The sequence below is a fragment of the Moschus berezovskii genome, chromosome 20 (assembly GCF_049115385.1).
Source record: "Moschus berezovskii isolate FMDL1 chromosome 20, NW_MosBer_1.0, whole genome shotgun sequence".
NCBI lineage: Eukaryota > Metazoa > Chordata > Mammalia > Artiodactyla > Moschidae > Moschus > Moschus berezovskii.
Genome location: NC_142479.1, coordinates 58,652,453 through 58,677,568, shown reverse-complemented (window position 1 = coordinate 58,677,568; position 25,116 = coordinate 58,652,453). Strand labels below are relative to the sequence as shown.

General features: G+C 37.9%; 1 protein-coding gene across 8 annotated transcripts in view; it reads right to left on the bottom strand.

The window, feature by feature from the left end:
• Positions 1-25,116, bottom strand: part of TLK2 (tousled like kinase 2) — a 118,495-nt gene that overhangs the window by 36,073 nt on the left and 57,306 nt on the right. For 7 of the 8 annotated variants that reach the window (XM_055408152.2, XM_055408155.2, XM_055408151.2 and 4 more), the window contains 4 exons: positions 16,910-17,005; positions 15,478-15,570; positions 11,712-11,822; positions 10,354-10,490 (listed from right to left, as the gene is read on the bottom strand). In XM_055408152.2, the coding sequence (XP_055264127.1) occupies positions 10,354-10,490; positions 11,712-11,822; positions 15,478-15,570; positions 16,910-17,005 (437 nt within the window). The remainder of the gene's footprint in view (positions 1-10,353; positions 10,491-11,711; positions 11,823-15,477; positions 15,571-16,909; positions 17,006-25,116) is intronic. The other variant, XM_055408148.2, reaches the window with a different exon arrangement.

Below are 25,116 nucleotides of genomic sequence, written 5' to 3'. Positions count from 1 at the left end.
TTCTTTTTCCTGTTGATTTAGGTGTAAAGTTCAGTTCAGTTGCTCAGTCTTGTCCGCCTCTTTGCAACCCAATGAATCACAGCACGCCAGGCCTCCCTGTCCATCACCAACTCCTGGAGTTCACTCAAACTCACGTCCATCGAGTCGGTGATGCCATCCAGCCATCTCATTCTCTGTCGTCCCCTTCTCCTCCTGCCCCCAATCCCTCCCAGCATCAGAGTCTTTTCCAGTGAGTCAACTCTTCGCCTGAGATGGCCAAAGTATTGGGGTTTCAGCTTTAGCATCAGTCCTTCCAATGAACACCCAGGATTGATCTCCTTTAGAACAGACTAGTTGGACCTCCTTGCAGTCCAAGGGACTCTCAAGAGTCTACTCCAACACCACAGTTCAAAAGCATCAATTCTTCGGTGCTCAACTTTCTTCACAGTCCAACTCTCACATCCATACATGACCACTGGAAAAATCAAGGGAAAGTTAGGTTATCTATTTTTCTTGTTTCTTGAGGTAGGATTGTATTGCTATAAATTTCCCTCTTAGAACTGATTTTCCTGCATCCCATAGGTTTTGAGTTGTTGTATTTTTATTGTCATTTGTTTCTAGATATTTTCTGATTTCCCTTCTGACTTCTTCAGTAATCTGTTGGCTATTTAGAAATGTGTTGTTTAATCTCCATGTATTTCTGTTTCTTAAAGCGTTTTTCTTGTAATTGATATCTAATCTCATAGTGCTGTGGTTGGAGAAGATACTTGATACGATTTCAATTTTCTTAAATTTACTGAGATTTGATTTGTGACCCAAGATGTGGTCTATCCTGGAGAATGTTTCATGTGCACTTGAGAAGAAGGTGTATTCTTCTGCATTTGGATGGAATATCCTGAAGATATCAATGAGATCCATCTATCTAATGTATCATTTAAGACTTGTGTTTCCTTAATAATTTTCTGTTTTAATGATCCGTCCTTTGGTGTGAGTTGGTTGTTAAAGTCTCCTACTATTATTGTGTTACTGTCAACTTCTCCTTTTATGTCTGTTAGTGTTTCTCTTATGTATTGAGGTGCTCCTATGTTGGGTGCATAGATATTTACAATTGTTACATGTCTTCCTCTTGGATTGATCCCTTGATCATGATGTAGTGTCCTTCCTTTTCTCTTGTAATCTTCTTTATTTTAAGGTCTATTTTGTCTGATATGAGGATTGCTACTCCAGCTTCCTTTTCCTTCCCATTTGCATGGAATATATTTTTCCATCCTCTCACTTTCAGTCTCTATGTGTCTTTAGACACATATGGGGGTTTCCTGTAGACAGTATATATATGGGTCTTGTTTTTGTATCCATAGAGCCAGTCTGTGTCTTTTGGTTGGAGCATTTAATCCATTTACATTTAAAGTAATTATTGATTATATGTTCCTGTTGCCATTTTCTCAATTATTTGGCATTAATTTTCTCGATCTTTTTCTTTTCTTGTATTTCTTAACTATACAAGTCCCTTTAACATTTGTTGAAAAGCAGGTTTGGTGGTACTGAATTCTCTTAACTTTTGCTTGTCTGAAATGCTTTTTATTTCTCCATCAGTTTTGAATGAGATCCTTGCGAGGTGCAGTAATCTTGGTTGTAGATTTTTCCCTTTTAGTACTGTAAATATATCCTGCCATACCCTTCTGGCCTGCAGAGTTTCTGCTGAAAGATCAGCTGTTAAGCACATGGGGTCTCCCTTGTATTTTACTTGTTGCTTCTCTGTTGCTGCTTTTAATATTGTGTTTACTCTTGTTACTTTGATTAGTAAGTGTCTTGGCATGTTTCTCCTTGGGTTTATCCTGTGTGGGACTCTTTGTGTCTCTTGGACTTGAGTGACTATTTCCTTTTCCATGTTGGGGAAATTTTCAACTATAATCTCTTCAAAAATTTTCTCATACCCTTTCTTTTTTCCTTCTTCTGGGACCCCTATAACTCGAATGTTGATGGTTTGATATTGTCCCAGAGGGCTCTGAGACTATCCTCAGTTCTCTTCATTCTTTTTACTTTATTCTGCTCCTCAGAAGCTATTTCCACCATTTTATCTTCCAGCTCAATGATTTGTTCTTTTGCTTCAGATATTCTGCTATTGATTCCATCTAGAGTACTTTTAATTTCAGTAATTGTGTTGTCTTTGTATGTTTATTCTTTAATTCTTCTAGGTCTTTTTTAATTGATTCTTACATTTTCTCCATTTTGTTTTCAAGGTTTTTGAACATCTTTACTATCATTATTCTGAATTCTTTTTCAGGTAGTTTCCCTATTTCCTCTTCCTTTATTTGGACTTCTGTGTTTCTAGTTTGTTCCTTCATTTGTGTAGTATTTCTCTGCCTTTTCATTATTTTTTTTTAACTTATTGTGTTTGAGGTCTCCTTTTTCCCAGGTTTCAAGGTTGAATTCTTTCTTCCTTTTGGGTTCTGCCCTCCTAAGGCTGGTCCAGTGGTTTGTGGTGAGATTTGTGCTGAGTTTTTGTTTGTTTGTTTGTTTTTCCTCTGACTGGCAAGGCTGAGTGAAGTGGTAATCCTGTCTGCTGATGATCTGGTTTGTATTCAGGTCTTGTATTCAAGTGGTTTCCTTTGTGTGAGTTCTCACTATCTGATACTCCCTACTGTTAGTTCTCAAGTAGTCTAGGGTCTTGGAGTCAGTGCTCCCACTCCAAAGGCTCGGCTTGATCTCTGGTCAGGAATGAAGATTCCACAAGTAGTTTGTTATGGCATTAAGTGAGATTAAAATAAATATCCAAAACGAGAAACCAAAGATGAACCACAGACAAATGGCAGTTACAAAATCAGGCAAATAATAATTAAAATAATGGAATATACATATATACCCACAAGCAAAGTCAAAACAGTCCAACAAAAATAAAGAACAGTAGACTGACCCAGCAAACAAAGGAAATCAAAAATTATATTTACCAGTTAAGAACAAAACTAACTAAAGCACAAACTGGAAAACAAAACTAAAGCAAGGTGCCAAGTGGGGAATAAAGCAATTAAAACTAAACGAACAAATATGTTGAGAGGAAAGGGAAGAAAGAAAAGAAAGAAAGAATAGATATGCAAAGTTAAATAGAGGTAGATAAAGAAGATTATTATACATTAAAGATTAACTGCAAGGGGAAAAGAACAGTTGGAAAGGCAAAGGAATAAATGTAGAAAAAATATAACAGTTTTTAAAAATTAAAATTATAAAAAAGAGAAAATAAAATTAAAAAAAAAAAACAGGAAGAATAAATTAAAAAAAGGAAAACTCCACAGAACTGCAAAAGCCCAATGCAGAGGCAGAGGTTTATAATAACAATAAAAAATGTGTCTGAGGAACTTCAAAAGTTTAATTAGATTTCCTAATACCAATAAAATCAACAACTACAACAGAGGGGGGTAAAAAAGGAAACAAAAAGAAAAAAAATTCAAAAAGAATCTACAGAACAAGTCGAAAGATAAGAATAATAAATATTTTTCTTGAGTCACTGCTGTCAGGGTCCTTTCCCTCGCTGGGAGTCACAGTCCACCTCACCTCTCTAGGATGTCCTCCAACACTGTGCTGATCTCTGGACCAGTTGTGGGGGCAGTTCAGATTCTAATCTGGTCCTACTCCTGGGTGTTTTTGTCTCCCATGTCCACAGCTTTCAGAGCTAGTGTGTTTTCTTTTGTGGGAGCTCTCAATATACATTTTTATATATAATATATATGATTTTATATATTCCATATTATTATATATATTATATAATAATATAATATATATAATTTTATATATTCCATAGACAGAGTCTGCCTAGTTGATCGTGTGGATTTAATCTGCAGTTTGTACAGCTGGTAGGAAGCTTTTGGGTCTTCCTCCTTAGCCACACTGCCCCTGGGTTTCAATGGTGGTTTTATTTCCACTTCTGCATGTGGGTCATCCACTGGGGTTTGCCCCTGAGGCTGCCCTGGAGGACTTGGGTTTCCCTCAGTGAGGGCCAGGTGTGGAGGTGGTGCAGCTGCTTGGGTCACAGGTGTTTTGGCAGCACCAGGTACTCAGGGGAGTTGGAAGCTAGAGCAGCAGGAAATACAGTGCTCTAGAAGGGTATAGCAACCAGTATTGGCCAATATGCTCCAGTATTCTTTCCTGAAGAACCCCACCATCCTGACATAGAAGCCTGGCAGGCCATAGTCTACAGAGTCACAAAGCGTTGGACATGACCGAACTGACCCTGCATGCATAGATACAAGATTTTTTTTGCCTGTGGTGGCTCTGCCCCAGTGACAGTTGAGTGTGAATGTGGCACAGCTGCTTGGCTTGCACCTAGAAGTGCAAAGTGTGCAGAGACATGGACTGCCTCTGCCCCAGGAGTAATGGCCCTATCAGAGTCTTTTTTTTAACCTCTTGTAGCTGGTGATCAGAAGGTCTCTTTGGCCAGTCTTTCTCCATAGCTCCTCCGGTTCAGGCACTAAGAGGGCTCCCTTGCCTGGGGTCCTTCTCTGTTGTTCAGCGCGTCAGGCACTGAGAGGGGCCGCCTGGCTGGGGTCCTACTCTGTAGATCAGCGTGTCAACCACTTAAAGGGGCACCCTGGGTGGGGTCCAGGTCTGTAGTTCAGTGTGTCAGGGTTTGACGGGCCAGCCTCTCTATTGTTCAGCTGCTGATGCTGGCCTGTGGGGAGAGAGGCTATGGAGACGGCTCCATCCACTACACGTGACTCAGCAGCATCACCTTGCTTCCATGGCTGCATGGCTCTCCTCCATATGCATTTCCCACTACAATCTCCTCCCCATATCCCCTCAAATCCGTCTCTCCACAGTCAACAGCAGCCCTCACCCTGGGATTGCTCCACAACCCCAAAACTCCAGCTCCCAGCTGCTGCGCCTTCCAGGGGACCCATGTCCTTGTCTGGGATATGTATGGCTGTGGCAAGGACTGTCTGATTCTCATTCCATTTATGCTGTCACAGATCAGCTGTTTCACTCTCAGCCATAAATGTTTTTCCTCTGACTCAGACAACTGCCCCAATGTGGGGATCAGATTCCTGCTTCAGTTCCCCCACCAGCTGAGGGCAGGTCCTGCTAACACTTGTTTTCACCCCTAGTTCCTTCGTCCTACCAAGTTTTGAGTGGTCCTCTATATTCTTTTCCTCTGGTCAGGTACTCCTGTCCACTCTCATCTGGTGTTCTGCATGCACTTCTGTGTCTGAAGGTGTATTCCTGATATATCCATGGAGACAGATGAACTCCACGTCCACCTACTCCTCTGCCATCTTGTTCTCTCCACAGTGCCTTTTATAGACCTGACTGTTAAATGTTTCTTCCATTTCATCAATTTTAATGCTCATGCTTTACCACCCACAGAAAGAATATTTATACTATCTTTTACAAAAGTATTGATGACCCGATAAATTTATGTTACTCAACTCTAAGTAACTCTAAAAAGTAATAATTAAGACTTTCCTGGTAACCTAGTGGCTAAGACTCTGAGCTCCCAATGCAGGAGGCTTGGGTTAAATCCCTGGTCAGGGAACTACAACAGATTCCACATGCCACAATGAAGAACCAGCAAAGCCAAATAAATAAGCAGCAAGCCATTATTTGTCAGTTATAATAACAAGACAATTAGTCTTAGGTACCATGATCAGTTGAACTGTGCCACCCAAAAAAGACGTGTTAAAGTGCTAATCCCCAATACCTCAGATTATAACCTTTGGAAATAGGGTCACTGAAGATTTAATTAGTTAAAATAAGGTCATACTGGAGTAGGGTGGGCCCTTAACCCAATTTGACTGGTGTCCTCCTGAGAAAAAAAGACATGCAGGGGAACACCATATGAAGCTGGAGGCAGACGGAGCTATGCTGCTGCAAGCCACTAAATACTAAACAAGGATCCTCCCTAAAGGCCACAGAAGGAGCGGCCCTGCCAACACCATGATTTAAAGTTTCTGACTTTCTAAACTGTGAGAGAATTAAATTTATGTTGTTTTAAACCACCCAGTTTATGGTATTTAGTGATGGTAGCCCTAGGAAATGATTATGAAAATGAAAGTGTTAGTTGCTCAGTTCAGTTCAGTCGCTCAGTCATGTCTGACTCTTTGCGACCCCATGAATCACAGCACACCAGGCCTCCCTGTCCATCACCAACTCCTGGAGTTCACTCAAACTCACATCCATCGAGTCGGTGATGCCATCCAGCCATCTCATTCTCTGTCGTCCCCTTCTCCTCCTGCCCCCAATCCCTCCCAGCATCAGAGTCTTTTCCAGTGAGTCAACTCTTCGCACGAGGTGGCCAAAGTATTGGAGTTTCAGCTTCAGCATCAGTCCTTCCAATGAACACCCAGGACTGATCTCCCTTAGAATGGACTGGTTGGATCTCCTTGCAGTCCAAGGGACTCTCAAGAGTCTTCTCCAACACCACAGTTCAAAAGCATCAATTCTTCGATGCTCAGCTTTCTTCACAGTCCAACTCTCACTTCCATACATGACCACTGGGAAAACCATAGCCTTGACTAGACGGACCTTGGTTGGCAAAGTAATGTCTCTGCTTTTTAATATGCTATCTAGGTTGGTCATCACTTTCCTTCCAAGGAGTAAGCGTCTTTTAATTTCATGGCTGCAATCAGCACCTGCAGTGATTTTGGAGCCCAAAAAAATAAAGTCTGACACTGTTTCCACTGTTTCTCCATCTATTTCCCATGAAGTGATGGGACCAGATGCCATTATCTTAGTTTTCTGAATGTTGAGCTTTAAGCCAACCTTTTCACTTTCCTCTTTCACTTTCATCAAGAGGCTTTTTAGTTCCTCTTCACTTTCTGCCATAAGGGTGGTGTCATCTGCATATCTGACCACCCCATGGACTGCAGTCCGCCAGGGTCCTCTGTCCATGGAATTCTCCACAGAAGAATACTGGAGTGGGAAGCCATTATCTTCTCCAGGGAATCGAACCCAAGTCTCCTGCATTGCAGGCAGATTCTTTACCTTCTGAGCCACCAGGGAAGCCCAGGAAACGATTCTATGTACCCTCCATAGCAAAACTGTATCATAACTAGAACAGATGTTAAAAAAACAAATGCACTTTATTTGCAGATATTATTTTGACCAAAGTAATTTTAGTGGTGATCTACAGATAGTACCTGAATATCCCAGGTAAGAATTTTTAAAGAGTCCCAGGATTTCATGTTTTGTGTCTACTGGAAACTGGTATATACCACCCAAGGGAGAACTGATACTTATAAAATCAACAGAGTTGTCTCTCTAAATATCATATGATATCACTTATATATTGAATTTTTTAATAAAATGATACAAATGAACTTATTTATGAAACAGAAATAGACTCAAAGACATAGAAAACAAACTTATGGCTAGTAAAGGGGAAGGATGGGGGGATAAATTTGGAATTTGAGGTTAACTGGTACAGACTACAATATATAAAATAGATAAACAACAAGAACCTACAGTATAGCACTGGGAATTATAGTAAATATCCTGCAATAACCCACAATGGAAAAGAATCTGAAAGCAAATGCATATATATAAAACTATAACTGAATCACTTTGTTGAATATCTGGAATACTGTAAATCATCTATACTTCAATAAAAAAATTAAAACAAGAAAAGCTTTATCACTTATTATGGGTCATAAGCCAAGAATCAGATGGTTCACATGAAATCACTTTAAAATGGAATTCTATAATTCCTTATACACCAGAATATATTCGTGGACTAGGACAATGGTGCTGTAAAATTTCATTTACTCCCTCTGATGATCCACATCTTAAACAGACACAGTTTTGTATACAGGTCGAATCCCCATATTTACTTTAATGTTGTTTATGTCAATATAAAGAAAATCTTAATAATAATTTTTTTATTGCCTTGCCATTGACTATTTGAGACTTCAAGACTTGTTTAAATAAAAAAGTTACATACTGAATAACAACAGTATTTATTGTAACTAACTTCTCAGAACTATAAAATATGTTACTTTTTCAACAGGTTCAAAAATACCTTTTAGGAAAACTGACTAACCTGGTCAAAAATCATTACAAATCTGTTATGATCTTTTTATTAGACTGCATATCTGTTTTAGGATCTTAATAAAGACCACTCAAAATAGAGACAAGGTACAAACTGAGAATAAAAAAACTGTGTTGAGGCTCCTGTTGAGACTATATTTGATCACTTGATTAAATTTTTAATGTCAAAAGGTTTGCTCTTTCTATAAAAACTAGTACTGCAACCTGGTGTTCAGGTACCTTACCCACCAAATTATGTGTCATGGAGCCTCTTATACACATATAATTATCATTTGTAAGGATATCAGCTACAGCCTTCTACAACTAAAGAACTTCAATTCTGCATTAAAATTAAGAAAGGAAATTGGTTTATTAAAGCACAACTTTAGAAGATTTTATTAAAATACCTAAAATTAATAGATATCAGCCAGGGGACTTTCCTGGTGGTCCAGTGGTTAAGACTCAGCACTTTTACTGCTGAGGTTCAGTTCTTAATCAAGGAACTAAGATCCCAAAGCTGTGCAGTGTGGCCAAAAAACAAACAAGCAAATTAAAAAAGGTATCAGCCAAAAACAGCTTCCCAAGAGGAGAGAGGGATAGTCTACAATTTATATTACTTAAAATCATCAAAAAAATACTATCCACTTTGGAGAAACAACTCTGGTTAGGGATCTCATGTAGATAATACCAAATTCTCTGGTCTGATGGCTCCACAGCAAAGTCATCTTTTTGTACTCTAACTATATACAATTTCGAGAACCTTTTGGGCAACAGGCTGCTTATAGAGTAAAAAGATAAATACTTGCTGCTATCAGCAAAAACTACAATCACGTCTTAAAAGCAATTACATTGTATATCTCTAAACAAATCCACTAACCACTCAAGTTCAAGTCTTTAGATGTTTTAAAAACTGCCATCTGAGGAGTAACCATTGTCATGGACTAGTAGGAGTCATTATCGTATCTGGGACTCAGTGCGAGCATTAAGTGACTTTGGCCAATCATGGGGGATATGTTTTATCTGCTGTCCCATTCTGACAAAATTGGATGGAGAGCCACTTTCAGGGCAATTTGCTCATCACGGTGAGGGTGTTGAGGAATAGACCTCATGCCTCTATGCAGCAGCTGTTTATACTGCCCCAGTGCAACTCGTTAACCTAAGCTATCACCTGAGCACAGAGAGCTCGGCGTGGATACCACATGTATCACACATAAAGCACAGACTATAATCCAGAGGTAGGTTTCCACAAAGTTTGTTTGTTTGTTTTAGTTTGGCCATGCCACATGGGGCGGCTTACAGGATCTTCGTTCCCCAACCAGGGATCAAACCTGGGCTCTGGCAGTGAAAGCACTGAGTCCTAACCACAAGACTGCCAAGGAATTCCTATTAACAAAATAGTATTAATAATATCAGTATCTGTACTTTTCTTTCAGACAAATTTGTTATTTATGTTTCATTAGTATTCAAAAGTAGTTCTATCCTCTCTAGTCAATGCCCAATATGTTATTTCACCAAGAAAAAAAAGGTAGGACAGGCAGTCTATGGAACCCTTGAACTTACAGTAAACTAAAGACCAGAAGTGTGAGAGCCCACAATTAAAAATACAATGTGCCACCCACCACAACCCAGTCTCAAATGGAAATGATCTACGAAATCAAAATAAGTAAGATACACCAAAAGGTATCGCAACTTTTAAGATTTCTTTTTTAAAGTCCTGAGCTGATTAGCTATTTATGCAGTTGGAATTTTAGGATTTTAAATGTTAATTCCCTCCTTGGAGTAAATATTTGAATGTTTTAAACTAAAGTTATAATAAAGTGAAGGAGGGCTCAAGATTCCAAGTTGCTGACAGGCACAGGCAGTGGGGCTGACTGCTGGCTCAGTGCTCACCTTCAAGAAGGTGACTATCTCTGTTGACAGGATACTCTCCCCTTAAAGAGCCCCAGGAACATGTCCTATACATTCTTCCAAGGTTTTGTTTTATACCAAACTCAGGAAATCCTTCCTTGGGTCTTTGCCTATTTCAATCTTCTGTGGACCCAGAATAAATGCCAGGAGTGGGCAGACTCCTCATGAAAACTTATTACATAATTAAAATGATATCAAGTCAAGTCTTAGCTTTTTCTTCCTTAGTTTTTGCAATTCTGATTTTTTTAAGCTTTAATATAGAATTTGTTTTTTATTCCTCTGATTATTTGCCATTTTCTCAGGACTTTATCTCATTCCTTACAATTCTTTATACATGTGGAGACAAAACTGAAGACTACCACTGCTAAGATATTAGTGACTACAATTAACAAAAAAATTTAAAAATCCAAACCAACTTTTCAATTCTCAACCTTATCATCACAATTCACTTACTTAATAAGGTTCTGGAAAGCATAACCATCTGTCCACTGTTCAGTAAACGAAGCCCCGTGTCGGACAGTGGTAAAGTGGCCCAGTCTCAAGCGATCTTGCATGCTTTTATCTCTACATGCCATCTTCTCTTGTTTTGACTTAGGGGAAAAGGACAAATAGAAAATAATTGTATTTTCCTATGAGAACTCAGATGCAGGACTATGTTTATTTTTTGTACTATATTGCTCAAAGTTTAGGACAACTGGCTAAATCTACACTGATTTCAGGAAGTACCCTAAAGCTATAAACATTTTATATAACCCATAAACATTCTACATTAACATATACTAACATATACATTTCTGTTATAAATGTGGAATTTACCTTCTATAAAATTAATAAGGAGATGAAGCAAAGTTCTCAGTATCTTTGACATAAATAAAATAATTCATTTCACTGTTTATCAGTGTTCCCTGTCCCTTTAATAGCATTTCAAAGATTTCAGCAAAAAAACAAACCACTAGTCTGTCTCAAACCTCTAGCTTATAATCATTTCATTAGGAAGTACTGACATCTTAAAACTTTCATTGTAAGATAAATAAGTACTGGAGATACGTTTTACAAATTTTAAGACATTATTTATATTATATAATAAATAATTATTTAAATATTTATTATAATAATTATAAGAAGTTATTATTAAAGGCAAACTGCAACTAATCAGTTACTACCAATATAATAAAGGAGGCATCAGCCAATTAAATAATCATATACAAGTAATTGCCAACTGGTTTTTTAAAATACAAAATACTTGATTATCACATTATTATATACATAAGTTACTCTAAATACCATATCTGAAATGGACATAAAACTATTGCTAAATGTCTGTATTAGTAATAGGATGTGCTGTGTGCTCAGTCACTCAGTCGTGTCTGCCTCTTCGCAGCCCCATAGACTATTGCCCGCCAGGCTCCTCTGCCCATGGAATTTTCCAGGCAAGAATACTGAAGTAGGTTGCCATTTCCTACTCCAGGGGATCTTCCCAATCCAGGAATCAAATCTCTTGAGTCTTCTGCATTGGCATTTGGCAGGTGGGGTTTTTAACACTACGGCAACCCCAGTAGCCCTTTCCTAAACCCAAAAGCCCTTTGCTAGCTTTTTGCTCTTCTTTCCAAAGAAGAGACATGGATTTACATAAATGTTTGTTACCAAAGAAGCCAGGCACACCCATGCCCACATAAGACAGAGAACTAAGCTGTGGTCAGTCCTTTCCTACTTTGCAATACTTTCATTTCAGGTAAAAAGTTAGAAGTCAAAACAATGGCACACCCTAAGCATCTTGGGATACAGAGTTGAGGCCACTACTAATCACTTACCTTTTCTATAAGGAGTTTCTTGCTCATTGTCACACATCGATTTAATCGTTCTTTGTATTTCTCTAACATCTTTTGCTGTTCATCAATCTGCCGTCTCAAATCACAGTTAGCCTTCAATGGAAAAAAATTTTTTTAATTAGCTTCAAGGAAGACAGACTAATACAAAAGCAGTTTCTAGGGAAGAAAAGCATTTCTTTTGTTAAATTATAAGCAAATTGAAATTTTAAAAGGTAAGAGTAACTATGTCTTTAAAAAAACAAGGTAAATACCTTGTTCCTTGATTTTCTTTTAATAAACTTATCATTTATTAAAGATGAATTCTGTTACTAGAAGTAGGACGTCTTTCTACTGGTCATACTTTACTCCTCCCCAAAACCAGTTACAGATAAATCCAGTACCCCACACATGCTAATAATGTCACAAAATAAAAGAAAAAAAATCTATCATGAACGAGATGTTTAGAATTCATATAAATAGCACTTTTAAGCATTTATAAATTAAATACTTACAAAGGGTGAATAAGCACTACCAAAAAAACAACACATAATGTTCTTTATGTTCAATTGTTGCTCTTCTGTTCTGCTTTCCAAAGAAGAGACATGGATTTACATAAATGTTTCTTACCAGAGAGGCTAGGCACACCCATACCCACATAAGATAGAACAAACAAACAAGCTGAATACAAGGTCTTGGTTCAAGAAAACCAGAATGTAAATACACAGTTGATTTAGCTGTGGTCAGAAGGGTGGGCTAAATACTTTGAAAATTCAAGACTCCTACAATAACAGAGAAGCGAAGAACCGCTAACCCCAGGTCAATTTTGACTTGCAACTCCTGAGTTTACTCTTGTGTTAAACAAAAGATATCTACTCTTTTGGCAAATGAACAATACTATAGCATACTCAATTTTTGAGACTTTGAAGTTCATTTTAAAGTGACCATTGTGCAACAGTTTCCATCTCCAAGTATCTACTTTCCTTATAATTTCTTCCTATTAGCTCTTCTAAGAGAGTTTGTGAGTTCTATGGACCACATTACCAAAGGCCAAGTACAAGGACATTTGGTTAAATATGACTAATTCATACTTTAAAAATCTGCAAGCCAAAGATCATGTAATGTGTATATATGAAGTTCAATCTACTTTTGGAAGGTGAATATCCCTTAAAACCTGTAATCAATCTCTGGCAGTTTATTTTAAATTGTAAGAACTCTAAATTTTTGTGGTTTCCAACACTAATGATTTTGTGTTCAGGTTTAAAATAGCACCTGAGGCACCCCACTCCAGTACTCTTGCCTGGAAAATCCCATGGATGGAGGAGCCTGGTGGGCCACAGTCCATGGGGTCGCTAAGAGTCGGACACGACTGAGCGACTTCACTTTCACTTTTCACTTTCACACATTGGAGAAGGAAATGGCAACCCACTCCAGTGTTCTTGCCTGGAGAATCCCAGGGACGGGGGAGCCTGGTGGGCTGCTGTCTATGGGGTCGCACAGAGTCGGACACAACTGACGTGACTTAGCAGCAGCAGCAGTAGCAGCAGCTCCTGATGCAGCCTTGCCCAAACATCTAACTAAAATGGAAAAACTCAATGCTACATGCCTGTCTGAAAGGAGACATAAAGAGTAGGGGTCATTCCCCTGTCCCTCCGAATCAGAAACACAAGCTCTCATCAATTTGAAAAAAATGGCATCTCTCCTTTGTGTCTTCTTTTTTGACATAACCATTCCATTGGCACTGTTCTAAATCCAAAGAAAGACTACAATCTTCAGAAAACAAAGGATTAGAAAGACGGGAGTGGTGAAGAGAACATACTGCTTCCTGGGAAATAAAATCATTTTTTTAAAACCCCCCAAAAGAATCCTAAGTTAGGGTCAGTTTTTCACATACTCCATCTTCTCAATCTTAAGAAAATCAGATGATGAAGGAAGAAGACAAGCCCATGATCCTTTTTTAGCTCAGCAGAGTTACCCTGGACAAAAATCTTATTTTTTTGGTTTAGATTAGATGACTAGGATTTCTATAAACACACAATATCTAATTATAAACCTTGGCAATTTAACGAGCACCCAAGTGAAAAGAAGAGATGCTAACAGCAACACCAAGCAAGTATACATGCTAACAATGAAAGATGGAAAATAGGTACTGAGTTTAAACATGGCTCTTTTCACTGAAGGATGGAGAAAAGCAAACTAAGAAAGAAAACCACCAGGCCTAAGGAAAAATGTTTCCGAATAGGAAAGGGAACATCAGCTTGAGAATAATAAAAACATTGGAGATTAAAATGTTAGCCAATTTTATTTACAAATTGGTAGTATTTATGTATAGATGCATTTATGTACATGCTACAGGGACTTCGCTGGCAGTCCAACAGTTAAGACTTCATGCCTTCATACATGGGAATCCCTGACTGGGGAACTGCGATCCTGTACAACATGTGATGTCGCCAAAAAATAAAAATAAACAATTTCTTAAAAAAATTTTATATATGCTATAAATAGATAAAAAATTACTATAGTAAATATACCAAATGTTTTAATCACAGTTAATGGAATTATGGGTGTCATTTTTTTTTTTTACTATTCTCTAAATTTATTATAAAGATTATGTTATTGCTTTTTACAATAAGAAAACAATAAACCTTAAAAAAATTTTTTTAAGGGTCAGTCAATATGCCAAACTGTATATTAAAAAATTATTTCAGAAAATATCATGGTATTACTGTACAGTACAAGGAACTCTACTCAATATTCTGTGATAATCTATACGAGAAAAGAATCTTAAAAAGAATGAATATATGTATAACTGAATTATTTTGCTATACATATGAAACATAACAATGTAAATCAACTATACTCCAACAAAATTAAAATTAAAAAAAAAAAATCATTGTATATTTTCTAGAGGTATGTTTCTAACTCTATATAGCTACTTTTAAAGTTTCTCTTGTAAGCACAAAACACTTTAGATGAATAGGTTATAAAAGATATAAAATGCAAAATGACTGAAAAGTACTTGTGAAATAGTTTTTAAAATTCAAATACACATATATGTGGAATCTAGAAAAATGGTAGAGATGAACCTATTTCCAGAGCAGAACAGAGACACAGACATGGAGACCGAGCTATGTGGGTGGGGGTGGGGCGTGCGGGTGAGGAGGAGAACGGGAGGGTGAGACACACTGGGAGGCTGGGGCTGACACACATACACTACCATGAACAAAACAGACTGCTATGGGGAGCTGCTGTAAAGCACAGGAAGCTCAGCTCGGTGCTCTGCGATGACCAGGAGGGTGGGGAGGGGGTGGGGGGGTCCAAGAGGGAAGGGGTATATGAATGCATATAGCTGATGCACTTCGTTGTTCAGTAGAAACTAATACAACATAGCAATTATATTCCAATAAAAACAATCAATAAAATTTTTAAAAATTCAAAGACATTAAAAAAAATTTCCCCGAAAAGGGAAAACAACACTCTATACATATTCTCACAGCTTCAACTCTCCACAGATATATTCCTCTAGTATATATTTAAATACTAATAAATTCTACAGTGAAGATGTCCAATGTAAAGATACTGTCTGGAATACAGTTTGATCCTCGTTACCTACTCAGATTCCCTCAGATTAAAGGAAAATATCCAAATGTCTACATTTTAACTTTATCATTTGGTTACAGTAATTATCTCTATGAGATGCACATAATTCACACACATAAATATAGATAATCAGTGCTTGTTATAAAATCTCTTATAACATTTTAATACTTACTCTTAATAAATCATCTATTCTTCCTTCCTTCTTCTCTAAGTCAGAATTCTTACTGTTTTCTAGTGCAGATATTTTTTCTATTGTGAGGTCAGACTACAGAGATAAGCAGAAAACAAACTTAGGATTAGTCTCAAAATATTACACGTCATCACATTTTTCTCATTACTTTTCTGAAAAAAAGCACTTGATGACACAACTAGCCTGGAATCACATGGCTCAAGAAATTAAATCTGCCTTTCTCATCTCATTCTTTAAGCATTACCTTCTGCTATACTTGCCCTTCAAAAATACATTAACTCTGGAATATATGAATTCTAAAAATACTGTACACTCAACAGTACAGAAACATACCCTCTAGAAATGAAACTAACTTTGAATAGAAAAGGTCATCAGAGGAGAAAGGACCCAAATCTCTAAAGAACAAACATGCCACCTAGTGGAAACAGAGCAACCAGAAGAAGAGAGATGAATGCTCAACTACTTAAGTCTGTTCAACTATTCAAAAGTTTAATTCAAATAAAATTAAAATCTGCTCCTGAGGGCTATTTAGCTCTTGTGACTTAAGAAATTCTCCTAGATTGCCAGGCATCCTGTCTTGAAGGCAACAAGGTACCAACAGGCTTCAAGAAAACAAGGTATAATATTTGGTGAGCTCAACACAACAAAATAGAGGATATATCCACTATCCTTTTTGCAGATATTATCTTTGAATATTCACAACATTCCCTAGATTAAGGAGTTTCTGAAGACTGTTTAAAGAAGAATTATGTTGGTGTGCCACATGTTAAAGAAGTTTAAAACAACAAGGGTTTACTGTGTATCACACAGAACTATATTCAATAGTTTGCAATAAACCATAATGGAAAAAGAATCAGAAAAAAAAAGAATATAGACACATACATATATATATGTATAACCAATCACTTTGCTATGCATGTAAAATGAACACAATATTCTAAATCAACTATATTTCAATAAAAAAGATTCACTGACGCCTACTGTAAGTACTGTGCCAACAAGTGTTTTGTAGACACTAAGATGATGATAATCAACCACATTTTATAGATAATTTGAACTGAAGAAAACTGAGGCCCCAAAAAGATAAAGCATAAGTTGCAGAGCTAGCACCTGAATCGGGGTCCTGAGTTCTCCAAAACAAGTGCTTTTTCCTTAACACCGCGCTGCAATATAATCATTTCTGTCTATAATCTTTCTGAATACAACAGAAAGGCAAAGAAACACCTCAAAAAGTTAAAAGCACCTTCCAAAAGACTTGAAATATTCATAATGCAAGTTCTGAATACAACACACACAAATAAATGAGATGAAGTCAGAGAAACAAAGGGAGAGAGAAGACCCAGATTTTACGTGTAGTGTTAGTATTTACTCCGAAGCACTTCTTTCCCTCCCTGTTTATCAACCACTGACCTACCTGGGTCTGTCTGTGCTGGATGGAGATCTGTTTTTGGGAGCTGCAGGAATGCTCTGTGTTGCCAGATCCCGTAGATGAGGGACTGTTTTGCTGAGCCTGGAATAAAGGTGTACCACCAATCACAAGAAGTTTTCCATCTTTCTCCATGAGCATTTATATGGATACAAACAGTGACATAAAACAAATGCCTCCTGATGAAAGCCAAGACTCAGGGCCATGGAGCCAAGATGAAAGTATACACAATTCAAATGAAAAGTAAGGGCTTGACATGGTGGCTTACACCATTTCACTGTAAATAGTTTAAAACACCAAATGCTTACAAATGAATTTTTAAAATATGGAAATTAAGTATGTAAATATCCCTTTCACTGTACAGTTGATGCTTGAACAACACATGGGTTAAGGGCGCTAACAACCCACCCTCCTCTGCCCACCATGCAGTCAAAAATCCACAGGTAACTTTACAGGTGGCCCTCTGGATCCACAGTTCTGAATCTGCTGATTAAACCAGTCTCGAATGGTTTAACACATAGTATGGATCTATTAAAAAAATTCCACATCAAAGTGGACCTGAGCAGTCAGTCCAAACCCACATGTCTTAAGAGTCAACTGTAAACGTGCTTCCGCAGGACAGCCTGGTGAAAGCACTCAAGCACAGCGGACACTCATGAAAGGACTGGTAACTTCTATTCAGAAGGACATCCAAGACCCTCAAACTTCACACAGGAACACACAGTGGGCCAAAAATTCTGGCTGATTTACAATATTGTCACTTGTTTACTGTGACATTTTACACATAAATGATGGGGCATTCTAAGGCACTTTCAAATTTAGAAGGTTTAGAACTTAATATAATTCAACTGTGGACTTAATATAATTCAACTGTTCAAGAATATGCAATCATTATACAGATGGTCACCAACTTAACAATGGTTCCACTTAACAAGTTTTCAACTCTACTATGGTGCGAAAGCAATACATTCAGTAGAAATGGCACCTCAAATTTTGAATTTTGACCTTTTCCTGGGTTAGTAACATGTGACACAGTACTCTCTCATGATGCCAGGCAGCAGCAGCAGGCCACAGCTCCAGTCAGCCACAGAGTCTTGAAGGCAAACAACCAGATACACTGAAAGCCATACACCCAGACAACCATATTGATTTTTACTTTCAGTATTCAATAAATTACATGAGATTCACCACTGTATTATAAAACAGACTTCGTGTTAGGTGATTGCAGGCTAATGTACATGTTCTGAGCACATACAAGGTAAGCAAGGTTGAGCTATGATATATTCAGTAGGTGAGGTATATTAAATACATTTTGATTTACGAAAGATATTTTCAACTCATGACGTGTTTATCCGGACCTAGTATCATCATAAGTCAAGGAAAACCTTTACTCCAATAGTCCTGTTAAAAACAAAATTGCACTCAACATAGTACAACCTATCATAGACATAATTACAAAATACTGGATATTCTGGGGATTATGGGCTAATGGAAATATCATCTCATAAGAGAATAGTGTTTCCACATAATGTAAATTTCATCTGGTACCTCCTAATTATTCCTTTAATTATTTCTTTATTTGTTAACATTAAAACAATGTATAACCACCACCTACTGAGCAACTACTGCCATGATCACAAGCAGTCCTTCAGGTCAGTGGCTCAGTCGTGTCCAACTCTTTGTGGCCCCATGAACAGCAGCACGCCAGACCTCCCTGTCCTTCACCAACTCCCAGAGTTTACCCAGACTCATGTCCATTGAGTCAGTGATGCCATCCAACCATCTCATCCTCTGTCGTCCCCTTCTCCTCCTGCCCTCAATCTTTCCCAGCATCAGAGTCTTTTCTAATGAGTCAACTCTTCGCATCAGGTGGCCAAAGTATTTGAGCTGCAGCTTCAACATCAGTCCAACACTCACTGGGACTGATCTCCTTTAGGATGGACTGGTTGGATCTCCTTGCAGTCCAAGGGACTCTCAAGAGTCTTCTCCAACACCACAGTTCAAAAGCATAAATTCTTCAGTGCTCAGCTTTCTTTATGGTCCAACTCTCACATCCATACATGACTACTGGAAAACATATAACCTTGACTAGATGAACCTTTATTGGTAAAGTAATGTCTCTGCTTTTTAATATGCTGTCTAGGTTGGTCATAACTTTCCTTCCAAGGAGCAAGTGTCCTAATTTCATGGCTCCAGTCACCATCTACAGTGATTTTGGAGCCCCAAAAAATAAAGTCAGCCACTGTTTCCCCATCTATTTGCCATGAAGTGATGGGACCAGATGCCATGATCTTAGTTTTCTGAATGTTGAGCTTTAAGTCAACTTTTTCACTCTCCTCTTTCACTTTCAACAAGAGGCTTTTTAGTTCCTCTTCACTTTCTGCCATAAGGGAGGTGTCATCTGCATATCTGAGGTTATTGATATTTCTCCTGGCAATCTTGATTCCAGCTTGTGCTTCATCCAGCCCAGCATTTCTCATGATGTACTCTGCATATAAGTTAAATAAGCAGGGTGACAATATATAGCCTTGATGTACTCCTTTTCCTATTTGGAACCAGTCTCTTGTTCCATGTCCAGTTCTAACTGTTACTTCCTGACCAGCATACAGATTTCTCAAGAGGCATGTCAGGTGGTGTGGTATTCCCATCCCTTTAAGAATTTTCCAGTTTGCAGTGGTCCATACAGACAAAGGCTTTGGCATAGTCAATAAAACAGAAATAGATGTTTTCCTGGAACTCTCTTGCTTTTTTTGATGATCCAGCAGATGTTGGCAATTTGATCCTTGGTTCCTCTGCCTTTTCTAAAACCAGCCTGAACATCTGGAAGTTCACGGTTCACGTACTATTAAAGCCTGGCTTGGAGAATTTTGAGTATGACTTTACTAGCGTGAGATGAGTGTAATTGTGCAGTAGTTTGAGCATTCTTTGGCACTGCCTTTCTTTGGGATTGGAATGAAAACTGAACTTTTCCAGTTCTGTGGCCACTGCTGAGTTTTTCAAATTTGCTGACATATGAAGTACAGCACTTTCATAGCATCATCTTCTAGGATTTGAAATAGCTCAACTGGAATTCTATCACCTCCATGAACTTTGTTCATAGTGATGCTGCCTAAGGCCCACTTGACTTCGCATTCCAGGATATCTGGTTCTAGGTGAGTGATCACACCATTGTGATTATCTGGGTAGTGAAGATCTCTTTTGTATAGTTCCTCTGTGTATTCTTGCCACCTCTTCTTAATATCTTCTGCTTCTGTTAGGTCTATACCATTTTTGTCCTTTACTGAGCCCATCTTTGCATAAAATGTTCCCTTGGTATTTTTAATTTTCTTGAAGAGATCTCTAGTCTTTCCCATTCTATTGTTTTCCTCTATTTCTTTGCACTGACCACTGAGGAAGGCTTTCTTATCTCTCCTTGCTATTCTTAGGAACTCTGTATTCAAATGGGTATATCTTTCTTTTTCTCCTTTGCTTTTCGCGTCTCTTTTCACAGCTATTTGTAAGGCCTTCTCATAAAGCCATTTTGCTTTTTGCATTTCTTTTTCTTGGGGATGGTCTTGATCCCTGTCTCCTGTACAAGGTCATGAACATTGTCCATATGAACAATGTCCATAGTTCTTCAGGCACTCTGTCTAGTCCCTTAAATCTATTTCTCACTTCCACTGTGTATTCGTAAAGGATTTGATTTAGGTCATATCTGAATAGTCTAGTGGTTTTCCATACTTTCTTCAATTTAAGTCTGAATTTGGCAAAAAGGAATTCATGATCTGAGCCACAGTCAGCTCCCGGTCTTGTTTTTGCTGATTGTATAGAGCTTCTTCATCTTTGAATGCAAAGAATATAATCAATCTGATTTCAGTATTGACCACCTGGTGATGTCCATGTGTAGTCTCGTGTTGTTGGAAGAGGGCATTTGCTATGACCAGTGCATTTTCTTGGCAAAACTGTATTAACCTTTGCCCTGCTTCATTCTGTACTCCAAGGTCAAATCTGCCTTTTACTCCAGGTGTTTCTTGACTTCCTACTTTTGCATTCCAGTCCCCTATAATGAAAAGGACATCTCTTTTGGGTGTTAGTTCTAAAAGGTCTTGTAGGTCTTCATGGAACCATTCAACCTCAGCTTCTTCAGCATTACTGGTCAGGGCATAGACTTTGATTACCTTACAGAACTCTATAAGGAGGTGCTGCTATTTCCATTTATAGATAAAGAAAATGCAAATCTGCGATATTAAGCACCTACATGGGGTCACAGAGCTAGTCAGTGGGGGAATATGAATTGAGGACTATCTGCATCCACAATAACCGATCTCTATGAACATAGTACACTGACCGTCTCACGTCAGCCATTATGGGTACTGCTGTAAACAGGCCACAAGCAAGCTAAGCACTTCACACGCAACTAAACTGAAGGCTCACAACGGTCTTGTAAGGTAGGTGATAATATCATCTCCATTTTTATTTATTCATTCATCAAGTACTCACTGAGAACATCCTCATCTAAGTATCATGTTAGGTGCTTGGGACACAATGGCCAAGAAAAACAGAAACAAAACCTAAAGGCCCAGTCATCACTCTGCCTTATAAAACTCATAAACCAAGAAAAGATGTATTAGCACTGGATAAATACTTATTGACAGAAACTGTTAAACAATCATATAATAAATACAAAATTGCAATTAAGGATATGTGCTATAAGCATATACAACAAGGTACCTAACCTAATGAAATGAGGGTGAATTCCTTGATAAAATAATACCAGAGTTAACATTTGAAGGAAATAAGCAGTCAAAGAGAAGAGACGATAGGGTCATTCCAGGTTCTCAAATTCCTTACAGGAACCCAAGGGGAAGAGAAAGAACTGTTGTGGGGATCAAAAAGTAAAAAATGAGGAGCCAGTCTCAAAGAGATAAAACAATGAACACAGCCTGTATGTCAGAGCAGGGATTAAAGTCAGGCTTCAGTTCAGATCAGTTCAGTCGCTCAGTCGTGTCTGACTATTTGCGACCCCATGAATCACAGCACGCCAGGCCTCCCTGTCTATCACCAACTCCCGGAGTTCACTTAAACTCATGTCCATCGAGTCGGTGATGCCATCCAGCCATCTCATTCTCTGTCGTCCCCTTCTCCTCCTGCCCCCAGTCCCTCCCAGCATCAGAGTCTTTTCCCATGAGTCAACTTCTCGCATGAGGTGGCCAAAGTATTGGAGTTTCAGCTTTAGCATCAGTCCTTCCAATGAACACCCAGGATTGATCTCCTTTAGAATGGACTGGTTGGATCTTCTTGCAGTCCAAGGGACTCTCAAGAGTCTTCTCCAACACCACAGTTCAAAAGCATCAATTCTTTGGTGATCAGCTTTCTTCACAGTCCAACTCTCACATCCATACATGACCACGGGAAAAACCATAGCCTTCACTAGACGGACCTTTGTTGGCAAAGTAATGTCTCTGCTTTTTAATATGCTATCTAGGTTGGTCATCACTTTCCTTCCAAGGAGTAAGCATCTTTTAATTTCATGGCTGCAATCAGCATCCGCAGTGATTTTGGAGCCCAAAAAAATAAAGTCTGACACTGTTTCCACTGTGATAACTGATAATGTTCCCTCCTCTTCCTACAATGTGGCAAACCTAACCACGTCTTATTGATGAAGGGTTATGACTGTAAAACTCACATACTATACTGCACTGTGATACAACCTTCAGTTATCATTAGATTGCTTTTAAAGGTCTTATTGATGAAGGGTTATGACTGTAAAACTCACATACTATACTGCACTGTGATACAACCTTCAGTTATCATTAGATTGCTTTTAAAATCCGACCCTTTTAAAATCCATTTCTAAATAAAGATGACTGAGCTGCTTTTATAGTAAACACCAACAAGAATCACATGACAGGTTAAAAGGCTCTTTCTATGAACTAGATTTTGGTATATGGGTTTTTTATTCTTTTTAATGCTTTTTCCTTTTTTAACATGTGCTCATTTCTAACTTTTCTTTCAGCAAACAAAGGGTGCCAGAATGTCATTCAAGGAGATATTTCCAAATTAAAGCTCTCTGTAAAAATGTACATATAAATAGCCCCATGATAAGAAGTAAAACTGCAGAAAGTTAACTGAATCAGTGGGACAGAAGTAAGGAGGTAGCAAATCCTCCGGAAAATGAAAATAATACTTACAAAAAATAGGAGAACTACAAAAATATAAGGACCTACTGTGACAAATGAATCCATGAAAACTCATTCTTATCATTCATTCGGTATTAATTATGAACCTCTGTGCCTGGTCCTGTGTTAAACACTAGAAATGCAACACTGGAAAACAAAGAGAGCTTAGTCTCCTGAGTCCACAATTACAGGATCATGTTCTCAAGAAATGAGAAGCTGATGGCCCTGCTAAGCAGACCATTGTAGTTGTAAATTTAGTCCAACCCAAACCCGGCAAAACATCCTTCCCAGACTTCCATGTTCTTCGTTCCAATTAGAGAAGCAGTACTGGCTTCTAATTCAAAATTACAGGCTAGATTTCCCAAAGTCCTACTGATACTCGGACGATTTTCTTTCTACATGAAATCCTAATAGCATTAAGAAACAAAGGATTAAGGATTAAGAAACAAAGCATTAAGAATCAGAAATTTTTAAAAACTTTAAATTTTAAGAAACATTCAAAAGTATTTGGGATCAGACTGATAAGAGAAAGTAAAAGAAATTCACAGCTGAAAACACCAGCAGTAAAACAGGCTGATTCTTTTCGAGGGAACTCCTCCAAAGCTCCACACTGAGATTTACCTTTACCAGGAGTGACCCATGGAACAATTATTAGACATTTAAAACCTATATAGTCCAACAAGGTCCCCTCTTGATCTCTCCCTTGCATAGTGAGGGCCATGGATACTACTGCTTCTGAATCAAGGGTAAAGCACAAGAATTCGTCTCTTAAATTAAAAAAAACAAACATGTAAATATTTAAAATGGAAAATGGGTGAGTCCAGGGGAAGGGGCTTCTGCTGTGAATATTGTGTCCTAAAGAAAACAGCAAAGAAAGTACAGTATCCCTGCCCCCTACAACTGACAGAATGGAGGAATACGTGGAATACACCGCTAAGAGTTAGAGTTACCTAGCAAAACAACTCCCTCCTTATTTCCATGTTTGTAAAGGAGCCAGTTTTTCTGCCGAGAGCTGACCAGATGCTTACACAGGGATAACACTCACACACACACACACACACACACCAATGGAGGGCTATTTGGGAAGCGGTACAATGCCACTGCAGGGAAAAATCCATGCCAATAACCTGTGCTAAATCACCCTAATAGTACTGCATTCAACTAAAGCAAAATACATTTTTCAAGAAAACCAACAGCACAAAGTGAAGATGCAACATGAAAAAAAAAAACCTGATCCAAGAGAAAACAGAGAATTCAATAAAAACAACTTTAAAAATAAAATATGTTCAGAGAGGGTTAAAAGCATACTACATCTATAAAAATGAAAAAGGAGTAAAGAACATGAATAAATGTGACAAGAGTATTAATATTCTAAAAAGTGAATAGATGAGCTAAGTAACAAAATGCACAGAGCTGAACACAGAAAATCTGAAAGACAATGTCAAGAAAACCTCTCAGAGAAAGAAACAAAGTCAAGTAGCATGAAGGAAAAGTTAAGAAACATGAACAGAAAGAGGCTTCAAAACTATCTAACAGGCTTTTAGGAGAAAAAGAGCAGAGGCAAAGAAAAATCCAAGAATAGTAAAATAAAGCTTCTCTGAGGTAAAAGCTTTTTAAGACTAAAAAGTCGGACACGACTGAGCGACTGAACTGAACTGAAGACTAAAAAAAGGCTATGACATGACAAGGACAAGACAAATAGTCGATAGACGTCAAGAACAAAAAGATACCATATGATCATCTCAACAGATTTAGAGAAAGCATCGAATACCCTTTCATGATGAACTCAGTGAACTCAGAATAGAAGTGAACTTTTTCAATACCAAAAAAGGCCATCTCTGAAAAACATTTGCAATAACATGAAAAATAAACTCTTAGAAATAATTTTAACAAAACAAGGGCAAAATTTGCACACCAAAAATTCCAAATTTTATTACTAATAAAAAGAAATTAAAGATACCTAAATAAATGGAAAGATATCTCATATTCATGGACTGGAAAACAATATTTTTATGAAGTCAATACTCCCCCAAATTA